The 18144-nt window shown below is 41.0% G+C and overlaps 3 protein-coding genes across 6 annotated transcripts in view; 2 read left to right on the forward strand and 1 right to left on the reverse strand.

Annotated features, from left to right (window-relative positions):
- LOC136933037 (NLR family CARD domain-containing protein 3-like) overlaps window positions 1-18144 on the forward strand; it is a 172109-nt gene that overhangs the window by 140934 nt on the left and 13031 nt on the right. The window lies entirely within an intron of this gene.
- LOC136933038 (NACHT, LRR and PYD domains-containing protein 3-like) overlaps window positions 1-18144 on the forward strand; it is a 100776-nt gene that overhangs the window by 37482 nt on the left and 45150 nt on the right. The window lies entirely within an intron of this gene.
- Window positions 10178-13389, reverse strand: LOC136933040 (piggyBac transposable element-derived protein 4). The gene is made up of 2 exons (XM_067228417.1): window positions 12646-13389; window positions 10178-12007 (listed from the first exon to the last, which is right to left on the reverse strand). The coding sequence occupies exon 2, from the start codon at window positions 11551-11553 to the stop codon at window positions 10255-10257; it is 1299 nt and encodes a 432-aa protein (XP_067084518.1). The 5' UTR covers window positions 11554-12007; window positions 12646-13389; the 3' UTR covers window positions 10178-10254.

Raw genomic sequence — 18144 nt, forward strand, 5'->3', positions numbered from 1 at the left:
AGATCATTAACTAGGAATGTTTTGTTATTTAGTGATCTAACATTTAGAAGGGCCAGTTTCATCTGTGGGGTATTAACAGATAAAACAGGGGTAGATAAATCTGTTGGAAGAATATGGATAGTTCTGTGACTTCTAACACTAGTTTCAGGTTTGTAACCATGCATTTTACCATGCCATTTTCTGTTTGTGATGATGACCGGTATGTCCAATGAAATAGCATGGTGGCTGTCCTAGCGTAGCTTTTCTTTGGGAAAGTCTCTGTCACTGAGCTGTTCCATCACAAGGGAATTCATCCGGGGGGTGCAGATCTGTGCAGGGCCCATGTCCTTGCAGGAGGCTGTTTGAATGTTCTGTTCTGTTCCATGGGAGGTTGTTTGGGATGCGTCAGTCAGCTTAGACACAACAGGGATAGGGAGAGAAGCTTGATTTGTGGTCAGGAGCACGTGATTGATGTTTGCTGTTAGTAGTCGAGATCCTCTACGGTTTGGGTGGAGTCCGTCAGCTTGAAAACAGTCTGCACAGTTCCAGAACACATTGAAGTTATCGATAAATCTCAGTTTGTGTGTCAGACAGACAGACGCCAACCATGTGTTGAAAGATAGTAGTCGACTGAAGGCTTCTTTTCCTCTGCGAAAGCATGCAATCGGTCCACTGATGAATACATCTTGATATCTGTTAAGTGTGTTCAGTAGCTGGGTGAAATGTTTTTTAAGTATCTCAGTGCCAGTTTTCTTGTGTAGGATATCAAACGAGCCAGTGTGGATGATAATCTTAGGGTTGTTTGGTTTATTGTTGAGGATTGTTTGTACCTCTGAGGACAGTTCCTCGACAGATGTGTTGCTAAGACAAATATTTTCTGTCTTTGCCAGTTTAACATGTGCTGTCATGGCATCTCCAATCAAGATAGTGGCCATATGTGGTGTTGTGTTTGCATTTCTAACGTTTGCCTTATCAGTAGCTGCGGGGCCAGTTCTTATCTTATTTGGGTTAGCAATGATAGGACCTTGTGCTAGACCAAGGTTAGACACTGCGTTAGTGCTAGCAGTAGATTCTATAGTGCTAGCAGTGTTAGCTCCTCTAAGTGTTGATGGGCTGTGGGTAGTCTTAGCATACCTTGGATCTTGATAATCCTGTGATATTGTTGTCTGATTAGGCTTGATAGGGGGTCGAACAGCGCCCGAGTGGTCCGAGAGGGGCTTGGAGTGAAATGGGGGACTCCCGGTCGCAGCAGACGATGATGTGTTGGATTTGCATGTGTGTAGTAGCTACCATCATGGTGTGTCGGCGATCTGGGCCCTTCATGTTTGTTAGCTGCGTGGCTAGCACTCCTGTGCCTCTTCGCCTTGGATTCCACACACAAGGGAGAGAAAGTTCCCAGTGGTTCAAAACTGTTTCTGAGTGTGACAGGAGGAGAGGTGATGCGGGAAGAGTTTCCGCCTCGCTTTTTTTGCTGTTTATCCTTGGTGACAGTCCCATCTCTGATGAATGTAGAAGCGGCGCTAGGCCTCTTTGGTTTAGCGTCGAGAGCAGGCCATGACTCATCCGGTCCAACGGCCGGTGGAGAGAAAGCTGGTTCCAAGGGTGGCTCATTGGCAGGTAGCTTAGCCTCCGGGCTAGGTAGCATGGAATCTATGAAGTCTTCGATCTCTCTGATATCTAAGAGGGTTCTGACTCTTAGCTCCAGTTCGACTATCCTCTGAGTAAGTTTTTGCAGTCATTACAAGCCATAGTTCTACAGGGAACAAGCTTTAGTTTGCTTGCCTGTGGCCAGTCTTGGAGGGCAGCCCAAAATACTTCTGTTCTCCTTGGGCTTCAGTCCTCTCAGGTTGTTCCTTTTTGTAGTATTTGATTTTGAGTAATATCTTCAAAAACTATCCAAATGATTGAAACTTCAGAGCATTTCTCCGTGAATAACTAGACAATACGATAGAAGCCAAGCAGGGAAGCAAGCAGGGAAGGTCAGGGGGAGGAGAGGGAAAGAAAATGCGACTGCCTTCGTTGAGAGCGTACTACAGCCTTGTTTACTGTGAACATGTTGTGAATAGCCTTAGTGGTGATGTATTGAGACATCACCCTGGTCTCTGCTCCAAGCCCAGTCAGCATCATTATAGGCCTCATCAAGTTTCACTTCCTGAAATGTCGTCCCTGTCAGCAGATTTAGGTGAGAACTGCAGGAACTGAAGTCACAACATTCTCAGAAAATGGTGTATCTGATCCTTTATGTTTTGTTCACTATGAGTTAAGCACACCTCACCTGCTCATAACTTTGTGTCACTTCTGTGTATCTGTTGTGAATCTGAAGGTGATCATCTCATTGTGTTCCCTAGTTATGTATAATCAAGTCATGAGTTGCTGTACATTCTGCCAGCCTCTGGTATTACTGTAATGTAGTGCCTCAGCAACACTACAGGAACACAGTGTTAGATCTCCCTCATACACAAACACAGACAGTAAACACACTTCACCCTGACATGATACATCTGCTGTCTGAGCAGCATGTTCTGTGCAGGAGTCAGGACACACAGGCTTTACAGTTATTCAGCAGGGATCTATATCCTCCTGACAGACGGGAAAATGCTCTTTAGAGGTTTACATTTTACATGACTTGTGTTTGGGTTTGGATTTGTTTGATCTGTTATTGTTATGCATCTATACCTTATTTACCTAACTGCTATTCTTGATGTTATTGGGTGTGCTTTGCCTTCGGCAAGGGCACAACCTTTGTTCTCTCACATATATATTATTATTATTATTTTTATTATTCTTTTTGCCCCCCTAAAACTCAGTCAATATTTGGCCTACATAGACAACCTCGGTGTCAAAAGTTTCGTCTTGGTAGCGATTGAGTTGCTTCTATTGGAATTTACGTTCCGTTGCATGGTTTAAGTGGAAATTAAGTGTTTGTGGCGAAAAGTGAAGCTAACGGTGGCTAACTTGCTAGCCACAGTCAATGACGCTACTTACGTCACTAACGTCACGAAAACACGCGTGACTACCTTTGGCAGAACATTCGTTTCGCATCTGTTAACTTGGGGGATAGCTAGGCTAACTATAGCTTTACTGCAAGGCAGCTGCAGAAACGCCACAAGCAAAGAGGCCAGGGTGATAAATATTTACTCATTTTACTTTGTGATATGACACACAATTGTGATGTGTAATGTACAATATAAGCTGATATTATTAAGGAAGTACATCTACTTTCGGAAACAGTAGTCTACTATTTCACTGACATATTAGCATCATGACATTAGCCTGTGTTGCCCGGGCAACACATACTACAGTGGTCTATGATGTATCTGTTTTCAATCGTTAAAATAAACATTCCTCACATATACATTTTCGTTGTAGGATTTATTCTGACATTAGTAAACGATTTGTTGGTGAAATTACCATTACCTGTGGTTTCAAACCAGTGTAGCTCACTGCAACGCTGTAGCCTCCCCGAGACACTAGTGTGAGTAGCTAACAAAAACTCCTCAGCTGTTCAAGTCAAACGGCGACAGAACATGTTCGGCACTCCCCTTACTCAAGTCTTTCAATAGTTGAAACAATCTGACTACTAACCTGAACTTCATTGCCACAGCCTAAACTTTGTCAATCTGTTCATGAAAATAATTAATTTCAGCCTAAACCGTACAACGGAACGTTAAATCGAATTCAACCAACGCAATCGCTACCAAGACGAACACAGCAGTAGTCTAGTACTGTACTGTAGTAGTAGAATTTACCGGGGCAGCTTCTCCACACAGGGCTATATCGCATTTTGCGTTGTTACTGACTGATCGCTACCAGTGAGCTTTTTATGAATGAGCGATTTTCCACTAAATAAATGTCAAGCTTATTTATGTTTTTGGGGGCATATTTTCAGTTAGCAGATGGTACTGTTTGAATCGCGATTCTATCTTCTGCCGGTAAAGTCGTAGAATAATCTTCAAAGGGGGTTCTTTATTAATGAATGAATGCAATATGAGTAGGCTAAATGCCTGAAAATATCACGAGAAGGGACAACTTAAAAGGACGTTTAAGTCATAGAGATTAGGTCCATTTTAACACCGGTCTGCCAAATGTATTCGTTTTGATTCAGCCTGTCAGCTGCCTCTTGCAGGGGAAATGAGAAGACATCATATTTCATTCTACACTTCACTCGTATTTTGAGTTGTAAATGAGCAGCAAAAAAAAGATGCTTTTAAATCTATGTAATCTTTATAAATAATAAGTAGGCCCGATGCATTTTTATATAAAATATACAGACCCCTGTGCAACCGACGCAAGCAAGCACACCCTACAATTTCCCCAGAAATTGTATCCTCTCTAGTTTACATTTGTGAAATCATTGGAAAGCCTAAGATGTCCTCTCAAATGGACAAAGTATAAGTGTAAAATAAATACAATGGGCAGTATGGTTGCAAAGTCGGTAGTCCAAAAACCAATGTCAATGAAAGAGTAGACCAAAGACAAACTATTTCCAGACAGCACCATTGTGTCAACCATTCTAACTGGTAAAAACCCTCAGTCTTTAACCCTGGTATCATCTTGTGTTCTTTCTGTCAGTTTCCCTCTTCCTCTTTATGTTACTCGTCAGTATGAGTAACACAGCTCTATGAGAGAAATGTTTCTCAACAGGAAAGGTCCACTCCCAACTTGCACTCATAAAGAGAAGACACAATACAGTAAGTGTAATGGATGTTATTTTATTGATAGAGCAACAGAGGAGATTTACTGAAATAATTTACAGAATTTTATGCACCTCAATCAATTGAATTGGTGAACAACACTGTTGGGTGCTTGTTGTTTACTATGCTGATTCACTATGATGGGCAGTAACCTTTAGACCTTCAGTCAACATGGATCTAGTTCAGATTCACATTCTGGTGGGTAAACAGACCAAAAGACTGACTTTACCAGACTATGGTGTGTGTAAAATATTTACATAATATATATTTATCTTATGAAAGCGGTGGTAGCCGATCGTTATTCAAAAGTGAACCACGTCTATTCTACAGGAGTCTTTAGGTTACCTCCCATCTTGGTCACTGGTCAAACCTATTTGTAGATCTAGCATGTTCTGAAGAAGTATCATTTGATATGACAACAGAACAAAAACTGACTAAATACCTTTGGAGTGACATCCTGTATGTTATTTTAGTATTGGCATTGAAAGGAAATGTATTAGAACTGACAGTACTGCCATTTATCAGTATCAGTTATCTCCCTTGACAACACATTTTATATGGTAGAACCCTCACTAATATAATTAGTAGTCTAGATTCAGTCTGTATGGTAGAACCCTCACTGGTAGCATTAGTATCATTAGTGTATAGCATATTGTAGGGCGTGTTTGTTTAGTGTATAGTATATAATGGGTCTGTGTAGTGTGTAGTGTATAGTATATACAGTAGTTGGGCTATGTAGTGTGTAGTGTATATTATATAGTGGGTCTATGTAGTTTATAGTATATAGTGGGGCTATGTAGTGTAATGTATATCCCTTGTGTTGTCTTAGGGGTCAAAAATGACCCGTCACTATGTTTATGCAGCAGAGAAAACATGCAGCAACTCCCCTCCCTACATGACTCAAGTTCACAGACAAAATAAAAACAATTTCAGACAAACTAAATCAAATTTTAGACTAAATAAAAATGTATTCAAAGCCTTGTTTACTAATGGGGAATGCAGTCAGAGGCTACAAAGGTCCTGCAAATGACAGTAGCCCCAGTATTCTTTGCTGAAGCCATGACTGCACATTTCAGTGCCCAACAGGGTTAGGGTCTCAGCTCTCAGATCTACAGGTTGTAGATCTGATATTTTCAGATGTCCAGAAGGAACAAGAGAACGATAATTAGGTATCTGAAGAAGAAGATGGGGAAAAATACAACCCAGAGCATGAAGCAATAATACACCTCTATTTTAGTAAAGAAAACAGTTATGACAGGTCTGCTGTAATAAAAACGAATGGTTGTCCACTGCAGTCTTTCTGCAATGTGAAGAGGTAAAACACACATTCACAAAGTTTGTGATGAATGACAGGTTGTTTCTTCATGCAAAATAGATTGGTAGCTTAAAATTCAATTAAGCTGCTTTATTTTAGGGGTTTGGTGAAGGTGGGTCATTTTTTACCCTTAGGACAAGGGGAGTGTACAGAATGTTAAGACAACATGAAGGATATAGTGGGTCTATGAAGTGTATCGTATATAGTGGGTCTATGTAGTATATAGTGTATAGTGGGTCTATGTAGTGTATAGTGTATAGTGGGTATATTTAGTGTAATGTATATAGTGGGTCTATTTAGTGTATGCTATATAGTGGGTCTATGTAGTGTATAGTATATAGTGGGTCTATGTAGTGTATAGTGTATAGTGGGTCTATTTAGTGTAATGTATATAGTGGGTCTATTTAGTGTATGCTATATAGTGGGTATATGTAGTGTATAGTGTATAGTGGGTCTATATACTGTATAGTATATAGTGGGTCTATGTAGTGTATAGTGGGTCTATTTACTGTATAGTATATAGTGGGTATATGTAGTGTACAGTGTATAGTGGGTATATGTAGTATATAGTATATAGTGGGTATATGTAGTGTATACTGTATAGTGGGTCTATTTACTGTATAGTATATAGTGGGTCTATGTAGTGTATAGTGGGTCTATTTAGTGGGTCTATTTAGTGTATGCTATATAGTGGGTCTATGTAGTGTATAGTATATAGTGGGTCTATGTAGTATATAGTATATAGTGGGTATATGTAGTGTATAGTATAGTGGGTCTATGTAGTGTATAGTGTATATAGTATATAGTGGGTCTATGTAGTGTATAGTGTATAGTATATAGTGGGTCTGTGTAGTGTATAGTATATAGTGGGTCTGTGTAGTGTATAGTGTATAGTATATAGTGGGTCTATGTAGTGTATAGTGTACAGTATATAGTGGGTCTATGTAGTGTATAGTGTATAGTATATAGTGGGTCTGTGTGTTTAGTCTTTCAGCAACAGTCTGGTAGCTTCCTCTCCTCCTCTCCTCCTCTTCATCATCCCTGGTCAGAAAGAGTTGACAGGTGAAAAGTCATTCCCAGTGTTCACATCTTCATTGCATGGACTTGGTAGTTAATGACTTCAGAACATCACTTAAATATAGGAAACAAGCATCCAGAGGTCCTCAAGAATGAATAAGATATGATTCAAGTCAAATAAGATAAGTGTGGCATGATACCGGGCATGATACACAGCAGCATATTGATTCTGGAAAAGGGTTCTGTAGTCAAAGCAGCAAATCTTATATGGGATTGTAATAATTTGTTGATACCACAGCAATTTGAATGAAATAGATGTTTTAGGCTGGTGTTTTCACATGGTTGAAAATGACAAAAGCCACTGTATATGTGGTGAGTCAGACATGTGGACAGCATAGGCCAATCCTGCCATCCAATATCACACTGTTGTTGTTTTGCTGTTGTTGTCACTACTGTCATCGACACGTCATTGTTTGACTGTAGTTGAGGAATTGAGATGTTACTGTAATTGAGTTATAGCCAATTACTTACGCCAAATGTTATTGTTGCACTAGTTATTTGTTTCCCATTGCGCCGGTTAGCCAAGATGCAGTTACTCTGTGATCTGGCTAATTAGGGTTCCTCCGGTAGGAGGAAACCTATTGTTTTTGTATTGTTTTTGTATTTCCATCGTAAGTTTGGTCTTTAATTTCATTTGGAAGTGGTATTAAAAGGTCTTACATTGAACTTGTTTATACCTGTAGACACCCTGTGAAGCCCCCGCCCCCCACTCCAGAGACAGTTGGTGACAGAGAGGTGCAGACATTAAGTTAAACATGCCTTAAGAGTAGAGTAACAAATAGAGACTAAATGTGTAAATGGATGTTGAAACTCAGTTCTCTGAGTTGGTGCATGTCAGTTTAGGCAAAGGTAGCCTTTTAAACCTCTAGGTTTAAAACAAATTCAGATTTGATTGGAACTCTCTCTCTTATACATTTATAGTTGGATTTGACATTTAACAGACATTTAATTCATTTAGCAAGTTGTTTAACTCAAACAACCATAACACAGTAGGCTACATATGGTACAAAGCTGCAGTCAGATTTGGCGAAATTGTTAGCTTGGATGTTATCTTTACATATAGATGGGGTCTTGATGATGATGCGCACGCAGCTTCAAGGCAGAAAGACGCGTTCCATTTCACTTTTACTGTACCTACACCTTTAATGTTCCCGCCATCCCCCCCTTTCTGAATAAAGTTCGACTTGTTGGTCACCCTGAGCGTGCATGCTGTGTAGTTTAATCGGAACAGAGTCGGCCAATTTTGCTATCACGGGCGGTTGCAAGGAGCTGAATGTGGGATGTGCCCAAGACCAATTGCCTATGAGGCTAATCATGATTCTGGATTGACTGAGATCCTGGAAAGAGATCTACTCAAAAAGAGAGTCAATATCTGTGGCTTTCAAGCCATCTTTGAGAAAGTTTGAAAACAATCTTGCGGTTTATGTCTTGATTGTGGGAGCATTTTCTGCTTTGGCGTGACCTGCGCTGGGAGAGAGAGAAACAGCATGGATGGGGATAGTGTGCGGGCAGATGTGTCTTTATATAGGGTGAAATGGAATGAGAAATGCAATACAAAATGTCTGAAAGGGGTGTATTTATGTAAATGTCCACATTGCCTCAATATCTTTGTGTCAATAAATAAAATATAATTTTGACTGTTTCAAACCTTATTGGCTTCAAGGTGACATCATTCTGATGTACCATGCGCAATTTCAAGCAATTTTACCTTGAAATGTCAACCATTTCTTAACCTTTGTCCCAAAGGTGAGCAAAGCTATTCATGAATTCTCAACAGTTGGTGTGTAGCAGAGAGGATAAAGAGACTGACTTGTGACCTTATGCTCATGAGTTCAAATCCCCATTCAGCCTATTGTTGTTGGCCAACTACATGAAGTAGTTTTGCTCTCTTGTCCAACTGTTGATCTTCTACAATGTACATTTTTATAATATTTTCCCATCTCGCGGAGGAACCCGCATCGCTGCTTGCAGCTATATTTGCAAAATGTTCCTTGAATCTGGCCTCCACGATACTGCACAACTATACACTTCTGATACTTGATCTTCCTTGGGTACATATCCCTCTCATTGTGGAAATATACTGTCTGTAAACAATGACAAGTTTCCCTTCCCTTCCTGTCTCATGTTTCTTGGACCATAGGTCCAAGATACATGAGAACTGCTACGGGGTTGCTCAAGGAAGCTGCTTAGGTCCATTACTTTTTTCTCTTTATATGTTACCACTCGGCGACATAATCAGAGAACATAACATAGATTTCCATAGCTATGCGGATGACACACAACTATATATATCCACTGAACCCAACGATGCAACGGCCATCAATTCCATTACCAACTGCCTGTTGGCAATAAACAAATGGAGGAATGATAACTTTCTTAAATTAAATCAAGACAAAACCGAAGTCCTACTATGTGGCCCCAAATCCAAAAGAGAGATGCTTATTAACATTTTAAGAATCCTGTTAAATGTGCCTGAAAACGCCTAAACAGCATACCCAAACTAAATTGAAAGCTGTTCTTGAACCATTTGGAGTAAATGCATGTAAATTGTCTCTTTTGAAAGCTGACACTCTGAAGTTTTTTCCCCTGTTGTCAGGACTCATGTTAGTCCTACTGGTGTTGAGTAATAGAACCTTGAACACAAGGAAACTGAAAGTTTCCATTTCCGCCTAGATTTTGTTATGAAAACAATAGCCTAAAGAGGCCTAGAAGTGGTAGGTATTAGCTGGAAGATAACATTGGACACCAGCCTGAAGCCTGACCCAATAAAACTCAAAAGTAGATCATAACACCATAACAAATGAATGTTATACACATGTTTTTCTAAGGGTACATCCAGGCATTTTCTGAAAGTGCCCTTTGGAGACTCCAAAAGGACCCTTGGTAACCATGGCCACATACCTAGCATAAAAAGGCTACAACCTTTGAACTCTTTCACGTACAGTCATATGTTTGGGCTCTAATGAAAGGTGACACTCAGATCTATCATATCCCATATTCAGATTCACCATTAGTGTTGTTGAAACAGAGTAACTGAGGCATAAGAGTGCTTTTTACCTTCTTCAAACTAAACTTTGTGCAAATAAAAGAGTCAAAACAAGAGCTATTGTGGAAAAACTCGTGTATGTAAAGAAAAACACACCAAACTATTTACAAACAGTGAATTGTTGACACTAATTATTGACAATTTCACAAAATGTTTTTGGCAACATGCCAGTTATTGTAGCAGTCACGTTTGGGGACAAAGCACAAAGCTACATTGCAGGTTGAACACTTCACTGGTGTCAGTAAACCACAGTGTTTGCACCTATGCCGACCAGCGGTGCTGTCTCCATTGATATGCACTGGTCTGTGACTAGCTGTGGGTTGAGGCACGATGGAAGATGAGGGACCGGGTAAGGATTGAGGCCCCAACTCTGCCAGTTCAACAGCAAGGGTCTCTCTGAAGGCCTTCTGGGTCAGAGGTACCTGTCCTTTTCCTTTTGCAATGTCTTTGTGAAGGAGGAAGGCGTTCACAATCCCAATGTCCAGGAAATGATAAAAGAAGGTCTTGTACCATCTCTGGGTCTTGTGGAGTACTTTATAGTATCCGATCAGTGCATCGGAGAGGTCCACTCCACCCATGCACTGGTTGTAGTTCTTTACCACTGGCGTAACTGGGATGTCTTTCAGTATCCAGCGCTGATCTGCACCTTTGACCCTCCTCTGCACCGTGTCCTGTGCATGTGCCGTGTGGAGCGTTGAACACAGGAAGACGTCCCTTGTGTCTCGCCACTGGACAAAGAGGAGGGGGTCGTTCCTTATCCAGCGAATGCTGCCGCGGGGAGATTTTGAGTCCAAACTGTTTTCTTTTGTTTTCGGGAATCCAATTCTGTTTGTGCGGATGGTTCCGCATGCCCAGATCCTCTTCTGAAGGAGGTCTCGGAAAAGGGTGGGACTTGTGTAGAAATTGTCAACAAAGAGTTTGTACCCGGTGCCCAGCAACTGTGTGTCTATTAGCTCCATCACTGATTCATAGTTGAGACCCTTGCCAGTGTTTCCTTGGAGCTTTCCTTCATACACAAAAAGGTCCCATGTGTAACCGCTCTTCGAGTCAGCCAGAACAAACAGTTTGTATCCCCAGCGAACAGGCTTATTTTTCATATATTGTTTTAGGCCAATGCGAGCTTTAGAGGCAACCATCCTCTCGTCAATGGCAATATCCTGGCCTGGGTGATAGTTCCTTTTACATGCTTCTCTTATCTCCTGGTAAACTGGGTTGATCTTGCAAAGACGGTTGAAGGCTGCTGTGCCTCTCCTCTGCTCATTAGTAGCATCGTCCGCCATGCTACTCAGGTGAAGAGATCTGGAGATTCGGAGGAACTTCTTCCTGGTCATTACCTGTTTTGGGAAAGGGAAGCTGTGCAGTTTGTCCTTTCGCCAGTAATCAGTAAATGCAGAGCATTTTACTAGACCCATGTAGATGACCATGGAAATGAAGGTAAACATGTCCTGCAATGTCAGATCAATCCAGGGGTGAGTGGGTGTGGAGTGGTGAGTCAAGCCAAACTCATTGGTGTTTAGAAGGATAGTTTGTAATACTGAGTTTGTCCAAAAAAGTTGGAAAAGCTGCAGGGCTGTGTAGGTCGCTGTCCGAATTAGCTGGGGTCCAGGTGGGTTCGTCGGCCTGAAAGTAGGCTGAGGTGGTGTTATGTCAGGAATGTCAACATCATTCCATCTCTCTCCAGATGGGCTTGTTGACGCTCCGGCTTTGGTTCTGCTGCTGCCTCTCCCCCTTCCCCTTCCTCTTCCTCTTGGCCTTCTCCTGCTGGCAGAACCTCTCTGGGGAGTTGGAGGCTCATCACTGGATGAGCTGCTGCTGTCCTCCTGTCCTGCTGCTGTACGGGGCCGCTTGCTGACTTGAGCAGGAATATCCGGCTCGTAGTCCTCATCAGATGTTTTCCTATAATGACAAAATAAACAGTCAGTTACAAACCATTCCCATATTTTCTGTATTCTACTTTTCACAGGTTTGCTGCCTCAAACATCAGCAGTACACACACTGAAACACAGACACCCCCACCCCCACACTCAGTTCACACCTTGAAACAAAGACACCCCCAGTTCACACCTTGAAACAAAGAGACACACACCTCCCCCAAATGCAGTTCAAACATTGAAACACACACACACATGAACTTCTGTTGTAAGTTATTTTACACAAATATATAGTTTTTCTGGTGCTAGAAGAAATACTAACCCTAACCCTATGTAAAAACAATGTTATACCATGACAAATGGAGCTATCTGATCTGATTCTGTGAAACAACAAATATGTATGCATATAAAGTTACAAAAACAATTACGAAAACAAAATGTTGCCATGTGTTTGTTGTTTCTTTGTTCCATTACTTATTGATATGTTATAAAACATTGTTTTTACAATGCCAAAGTAGCTCTATTAGTATCTTGAAACGTGGAACAAAGAAACAACAAATTATTACAAACACACGGCAACATTTTGTTTTTGGATTTGAAACTAAAGCTTATTTGTGCGGAATATACAGTAAAATATGTTTTATAATATAAAACGAAACTTACTTATCCAAGGTAATATCTCCTCCTTCCAGAAATAAATCCTCAGCTTCTGAATCAAAGTCCGAAAAATCTGTGTTTGCCTCGGATAAATTGTCTGATAAATAACTATCATGTCCAGTTACTTCCCAGTTACTTCTTCCAAAACTTCTGTGAGACAATACTTCGTTTTCTGTGTCTTCTTTGCCATGATGAAATCGATATCCAACTGCGTCAATAAGCTCCGTTCCCACAGCGCGCACAACGCATGAACATATGCAGCTCTTTACGCAGAGAGTATAGCTTTTCAATGTTTTCACTTACCTGGGAAGTCCCATATCATTGTTTTCAGAATGTAATTGGCTAAAAGACGTGTCAGTCATTACCAAGATTGGTTTTGATTGGGCTGAGCTTCAAACAAAGAAAACCCAGGTGGGGGTGTGATGGCCCATCAATTCAGATGAGTCGTTGCTTGGCTGCTGAAGGCCTTGGACAGGCAATGGAAGCTCCGATTGGCTCACTCTTGGTGTCAATCGAAAGGGGAGGGTTCAACGGACATTTTGATGCCTTTGGATAGTAAACCGTTGCTAACCGGAGAAAAGTGCACTTTTATGTGAACAAGTTGTTTCTTCCGTCGGCTAACTTGCATAATGAAACAAAGGATAATGGGTATTCATGAACGTAAAACATTGTATTTGGACGAATTACTTTACATGGTTAGATACTTTGAACCCTTGGGACTGTAAGCAGATCAAGTTTTGATGGCATGATTTGCACACCTGGACCTATTTGAACCACTTAGGGTGAGTAAAACCTTTTTCTTTGGCGTTGTTGAAGGAATGTTCACCGGAAAAAGACGTTGACTTTGCTTGCTATTGCGACTTGATCTTGAATTGGTTTATTTCAATGGAAGCACAAGAATCGTAGCTTTCCAATGATGTATAACATGTGTAGCGTCTAAAAATATATATTTGTTAGAATTTAGTGCTTCGTAACTGAGGGAGGGGGGGGCAGCATTTTTGTACCGTGGGCGAAACAGGAGCGTAAACAGGTCTTGGAGGCTTAACCCCCTGTTTTAAACCAGAGGTGACTAGTCTCGGTGTAATCCTGGACTCAGATTTGAATTTCAACTCTCACATTAATAAAGTGACCAAAACAGCTTTCTTTCACCTGAGGAATATAGCAAAGGTACGACCATTCATAAACCAAAATGATGCAGAGAAGTTAATTCATGCTTTTATATACAGCCGGCTGGACTACTGTAACGCACTTTTCACTGGTCTTCCCAAGAAAACCACTGAAAGACTACAGCTCATTCAAAATTCTGCAGCTAGATTATTAACCAAAACTAAAAGGAGAGAACACATTAGTCCTGTCCTAGCTACTTTACACTGGCTCCCTGTTACCTTCAGAATTGACTTTAAGGTCCTTTTCCTCACATACAAAGCTCTACACGGACAAGGACCTAGCTACATTGCTAACTCCTTTATAAACTACACACCAGCTAGAACACTGCGATCATCAAATGCAGGCCTATTAGAGGTCACCAGAAGCAGTCATAAGAAGATTGGTGATTCGGCCTTTGTCAATTACGCCCCAAAACTATGGAACAAATTACCCATAAATATTAGGGAAGCAAACACTCTAGACATTTTTAAAAGACAGCTTAAAACCTACCTTTTTACCGAAGCATTTAAGTAATTTTATCTCAAAAGGGTTTTCCTACTTTTAAAGTTGTTTTCTCTCTTGAACAGAGATCTTATTGAGATTTTTATTTTTGTTTGAATTGTTTATCACTTGTATTATTGTTTTTATTGATTTTATGTAAAGCACCTTTAGCTACAATTCTTGTATGAAATGTGCTATATAAATAAAGTCTTACTTACTTACTTACTTCCTGATTCACTCAGCTCAAACTGAGAACTGGTTTTGAGTAGTAAATGTCCCCAATATACATTTACATCTAAATCCAAATACATTTACAGTTCAGAATCCAGTGTGAGTTTAGCTAAAGCCTCCAATTAGAAAACAGTTACAAAAACAAACAAAAGTACATACCAACACTCACTACACAAGCCCACATAGGAACCCATGGATGGACTTAAACCATATGCTCTGTGCACATGCTTCAGAAACTAGCAGCAACTAATAACCTGACCACTGCTGATTCTTTGAACTTGAACATCAAAGAGTAAACACAGGGTTAACACAGTAGGCATGTGACAACCACACAACTTGGATCTGAATTATATAAATGTAAGTGATTGTTTGAATAGCATGTCTTAATGTCTCCCCACTTTTTTCACCCTGGTAAATATATGAACTTTAAGTTCCCATTCCACTTTTGTCTACTTCAGTCTTTAGGGAGTAGGGGTGTCTGCCAGCCTACACATCACAATCACCCTCTCCTCTCTCATTTTCATTGGAAATATTTCAAACATTGCTCAAGTAAACATACCGTTTACATACAGCACACTTACCAACATGTACTTTTACATACATTTAAACACATACAAATGAACACATTCATCACATCCATACATGTGCACACACACACGCATGCATGCATGCACACACACGCACACACGCACACACACACACATCCTATACATACCCTCGACACACTGTCTCATTCTTTACAGACAAGAGTGTATTTTGTGCAGAAGAAATAGAGGAGTGGAGGGAAATGAAGGATGAGAGAACGAAAGAAAAGCATGGAGAAAAGAGAGAGAAGGAGAGAGGGAAATATAATACTGTGTATACAGGACCATCTGTACAGTAGAATCTACAGTAGAATTACCAGTAGAGTCCTCCATTGTCTCAAACCTACAAAGTCAGAGAGGCAGTGAAGCAAGTAATCTTCCATATGGAACAGTAGAGATCACCCACCTTGTAGCTGTTAGGCTCAGTCACATATGAGGACCAATAGAGGAGCCCACACTCCATGTACACCCATTCAGTTTGACTTGTTACAATCCTCTGTGGATCTTTGTTAGGTTTGCAGACTCACACTTACTGACTACCTCCACCTGTATCTCCCTCCAGCTCTCCTCCACCTGACTACCTCCACCTGTATCTCCCTCCAGCTCTCCTCCACCTGACTACCTCCACCTGTATCTCCCTCCAGCTCTTCTCCACCTGACTACCTCCACCTGTATCTCCCTCCAGCTCTCCTCCACCTGACTACCTACACCTGTATCTCCCTCCAGCTCTCCTCCACCTGACTACCTCCACCTGTATCTCCCTGTACCAGATCAGTCTATCCTGATTCATGGTCCCTGTACCAGATCTCTGTCTTCGTGGCACCTTGAGATCCCCAGTGTCCGTAGCAGCTGGAAACACAACAATGTTACTGTATATAGACCCTGTTAACAGAGGATCTTTTTTTAGAAAGGGTTTGGATTGATGAGTGTTAACCATCCTGGACTCAGCACAAGTATTGTTGGAGTCAGAGAAGTGAGGTAGTATAACTGCTCCTGGATACAGAGGTAGTTATATTCATCCTTTATAGTACCCTCCAGGTCTGCCTTGTGGAGTGGGTGGTTGTGACTACAGTATATAAACATGTAGAGGTTGTAACCTGCAGTATATATACATGTGGAGGTTGTAACCTGCAGTATATATACATGTGGAGGTTGTAACCTGCAGTATATATACATGTGGAGGTTGTAACCTGCAGTATATATACATGTAGAGGTTGTAACCTGCAGTATATATACATGTGGAGGTTGTAACCTGCAGTATATATACATGTGGAGGTTGTAACCTGCAGTATATATACATGTGGAGGTTGTAACCTGCAGTATATATACATGTAGAGGTTATAACCTGCAGTATATATACATGTGGAGGTTATAACCTGCAGTATATATACATGTGGAGGTTATAACCTGCAGTATATATACATGTGGAGGTTATAACCTGCAGTATATATACATGTGGAGGTTGTAACCTGCAGTATATATACATGTGGAGGTTGTAACCTGCAGTATATATACATGTGGAGGTTGTAACCTGCAGTATATATACATGTGGAGGTTGTAACCTGTAGTATATATACATGTGGAGGTTGTAACCTGCAGTATATATACATGTAGAGGTTGTAACCTGTAGTATATATACATGTGGAGGTTGTAACCTACAGTATATATACATGTGGAGGTTGTAACCTGCAGTATATATACATGTAGAGGTTGTAACCTGTAGTATATATACATGTAGAGGTTGTAACCTGCAGTATATATACATGTGGAGGTTGTAACCTGCAGTATATATACATGTAGAGGTTGTAACCTGTAGTATATATACATGTGGAGGTTGTAACCTGCAGTATTCTGTATAAGGAGCTTCCTGTATCGATGGCCTTACAGGAAACAGGGCAGCTGCATGACATGCTGGTGTCCAGAGACAAGTTGCTGCTCTCTCTACTCACTGAGCAGCCCAGTCTCTCTGGGGAAACATCACGTTTCTGACAGATGCAAGTCTGCAGCTGTTGTCACAGAGGGACTCAAAAGGACTTAATACTGGATGGCAAAAGATCCATGTATCAACATTGAAATCCGTGTTTTAGAATTATACTAATTAACCAACAAAACATTACTGTGTTTCAGGGCGCTGCCTCTAAAATGAGTCTCTCAAGGGAGAGAGGAGGGGGACACTGCCTCTAAAATGAGTCTCTCGGGGGAGAGAGAGGAGGGGGGCACTGCCTCTAAAATGAGTCTCTCAGGGGAGAGAGAGGAGGGGGACACTGCCTCTAAAATGAATCTCTCAGGGGAGAGAGAGGAGGGGGACACTGCCTCTAAAATGAATCTCTCTGGGGAGAGAGAGAAGGGGGGCACTGCCTCTAAAATGAGTCTCTCTGCAGAACATGACATTGACACCAAAGCTAAGAGGTAAGATGAGAATCCATAACTGTTCTTGACTGTTCTACATCTCAGAGCTCAGCAGTGATATTATGACATCATCATTAGTCAGAATAAATGAGAGACTGAAGGTTTGTCTCTGTTGTGTTGAAGCCCAATCCAGCAGAGACCAGCCTCACCTGTACCTGTGTCCATGAAGAGTGACTGGTCTATGGAGGCACCTATCGTGTTCAGTGATGAAGGAGGGTCTTCTAATGAGGAAGGGTATGTACTGACCTCTGCTGGTGTTCAATGTTATGTGATGAAAGTGACATGGTGTGAAGAAGCTGTCTCTACTGGGACTCAGCATTCCTATATTATAATATATTTGTCTTATAGTTTATTTGTGATTATAATGATAGTGTTTAAATGTATTTGGGCCCATATGAATCAATGCAGCATTTCTTATTCATGTCAGAGTACAACCTGGTCAGGAATCTCAGCAAGTTTGATAATTTCATTCATTCTTCACAAAGGTAAAAATCTCAACAATCGGAGACCTTTTGTCAAGTAGTGTGCTAGGAGATGTGAAGACAGTCTTGTAGTATAGACACAGTTCCTCAGGTAGTGTGGACTAGGAGATGTGATTGTGAAGACAGTCTTGTAGTACAGTTGTTGGTAGAGG

The sequence above is a fragment of the Osmerus mordax genome, chromosome 24 (assembly GCF_038355195.1).
Source record: "Osmerus mordax isolate fOsmMor3 chromosome 24, fOsmMor3.pri, whole genome shotgun sequence".
Taxonomy (NCBI): Eukaryota; Metazoa; Chordata; class Actinopteri; order Osmeriformes; family Osmeridae; genus Osmerus; species Osmerus mordax.

What these genes read in the sequence shown, in the direction of transcription:
- LOC136933040 (XM_067228417.1), bottom strand. Translation starts at nt 11,553, where the DNA reads ATGTTTACCTTCATTTCCATGGTCATCTACATGGGTCTAGTAAAATGC.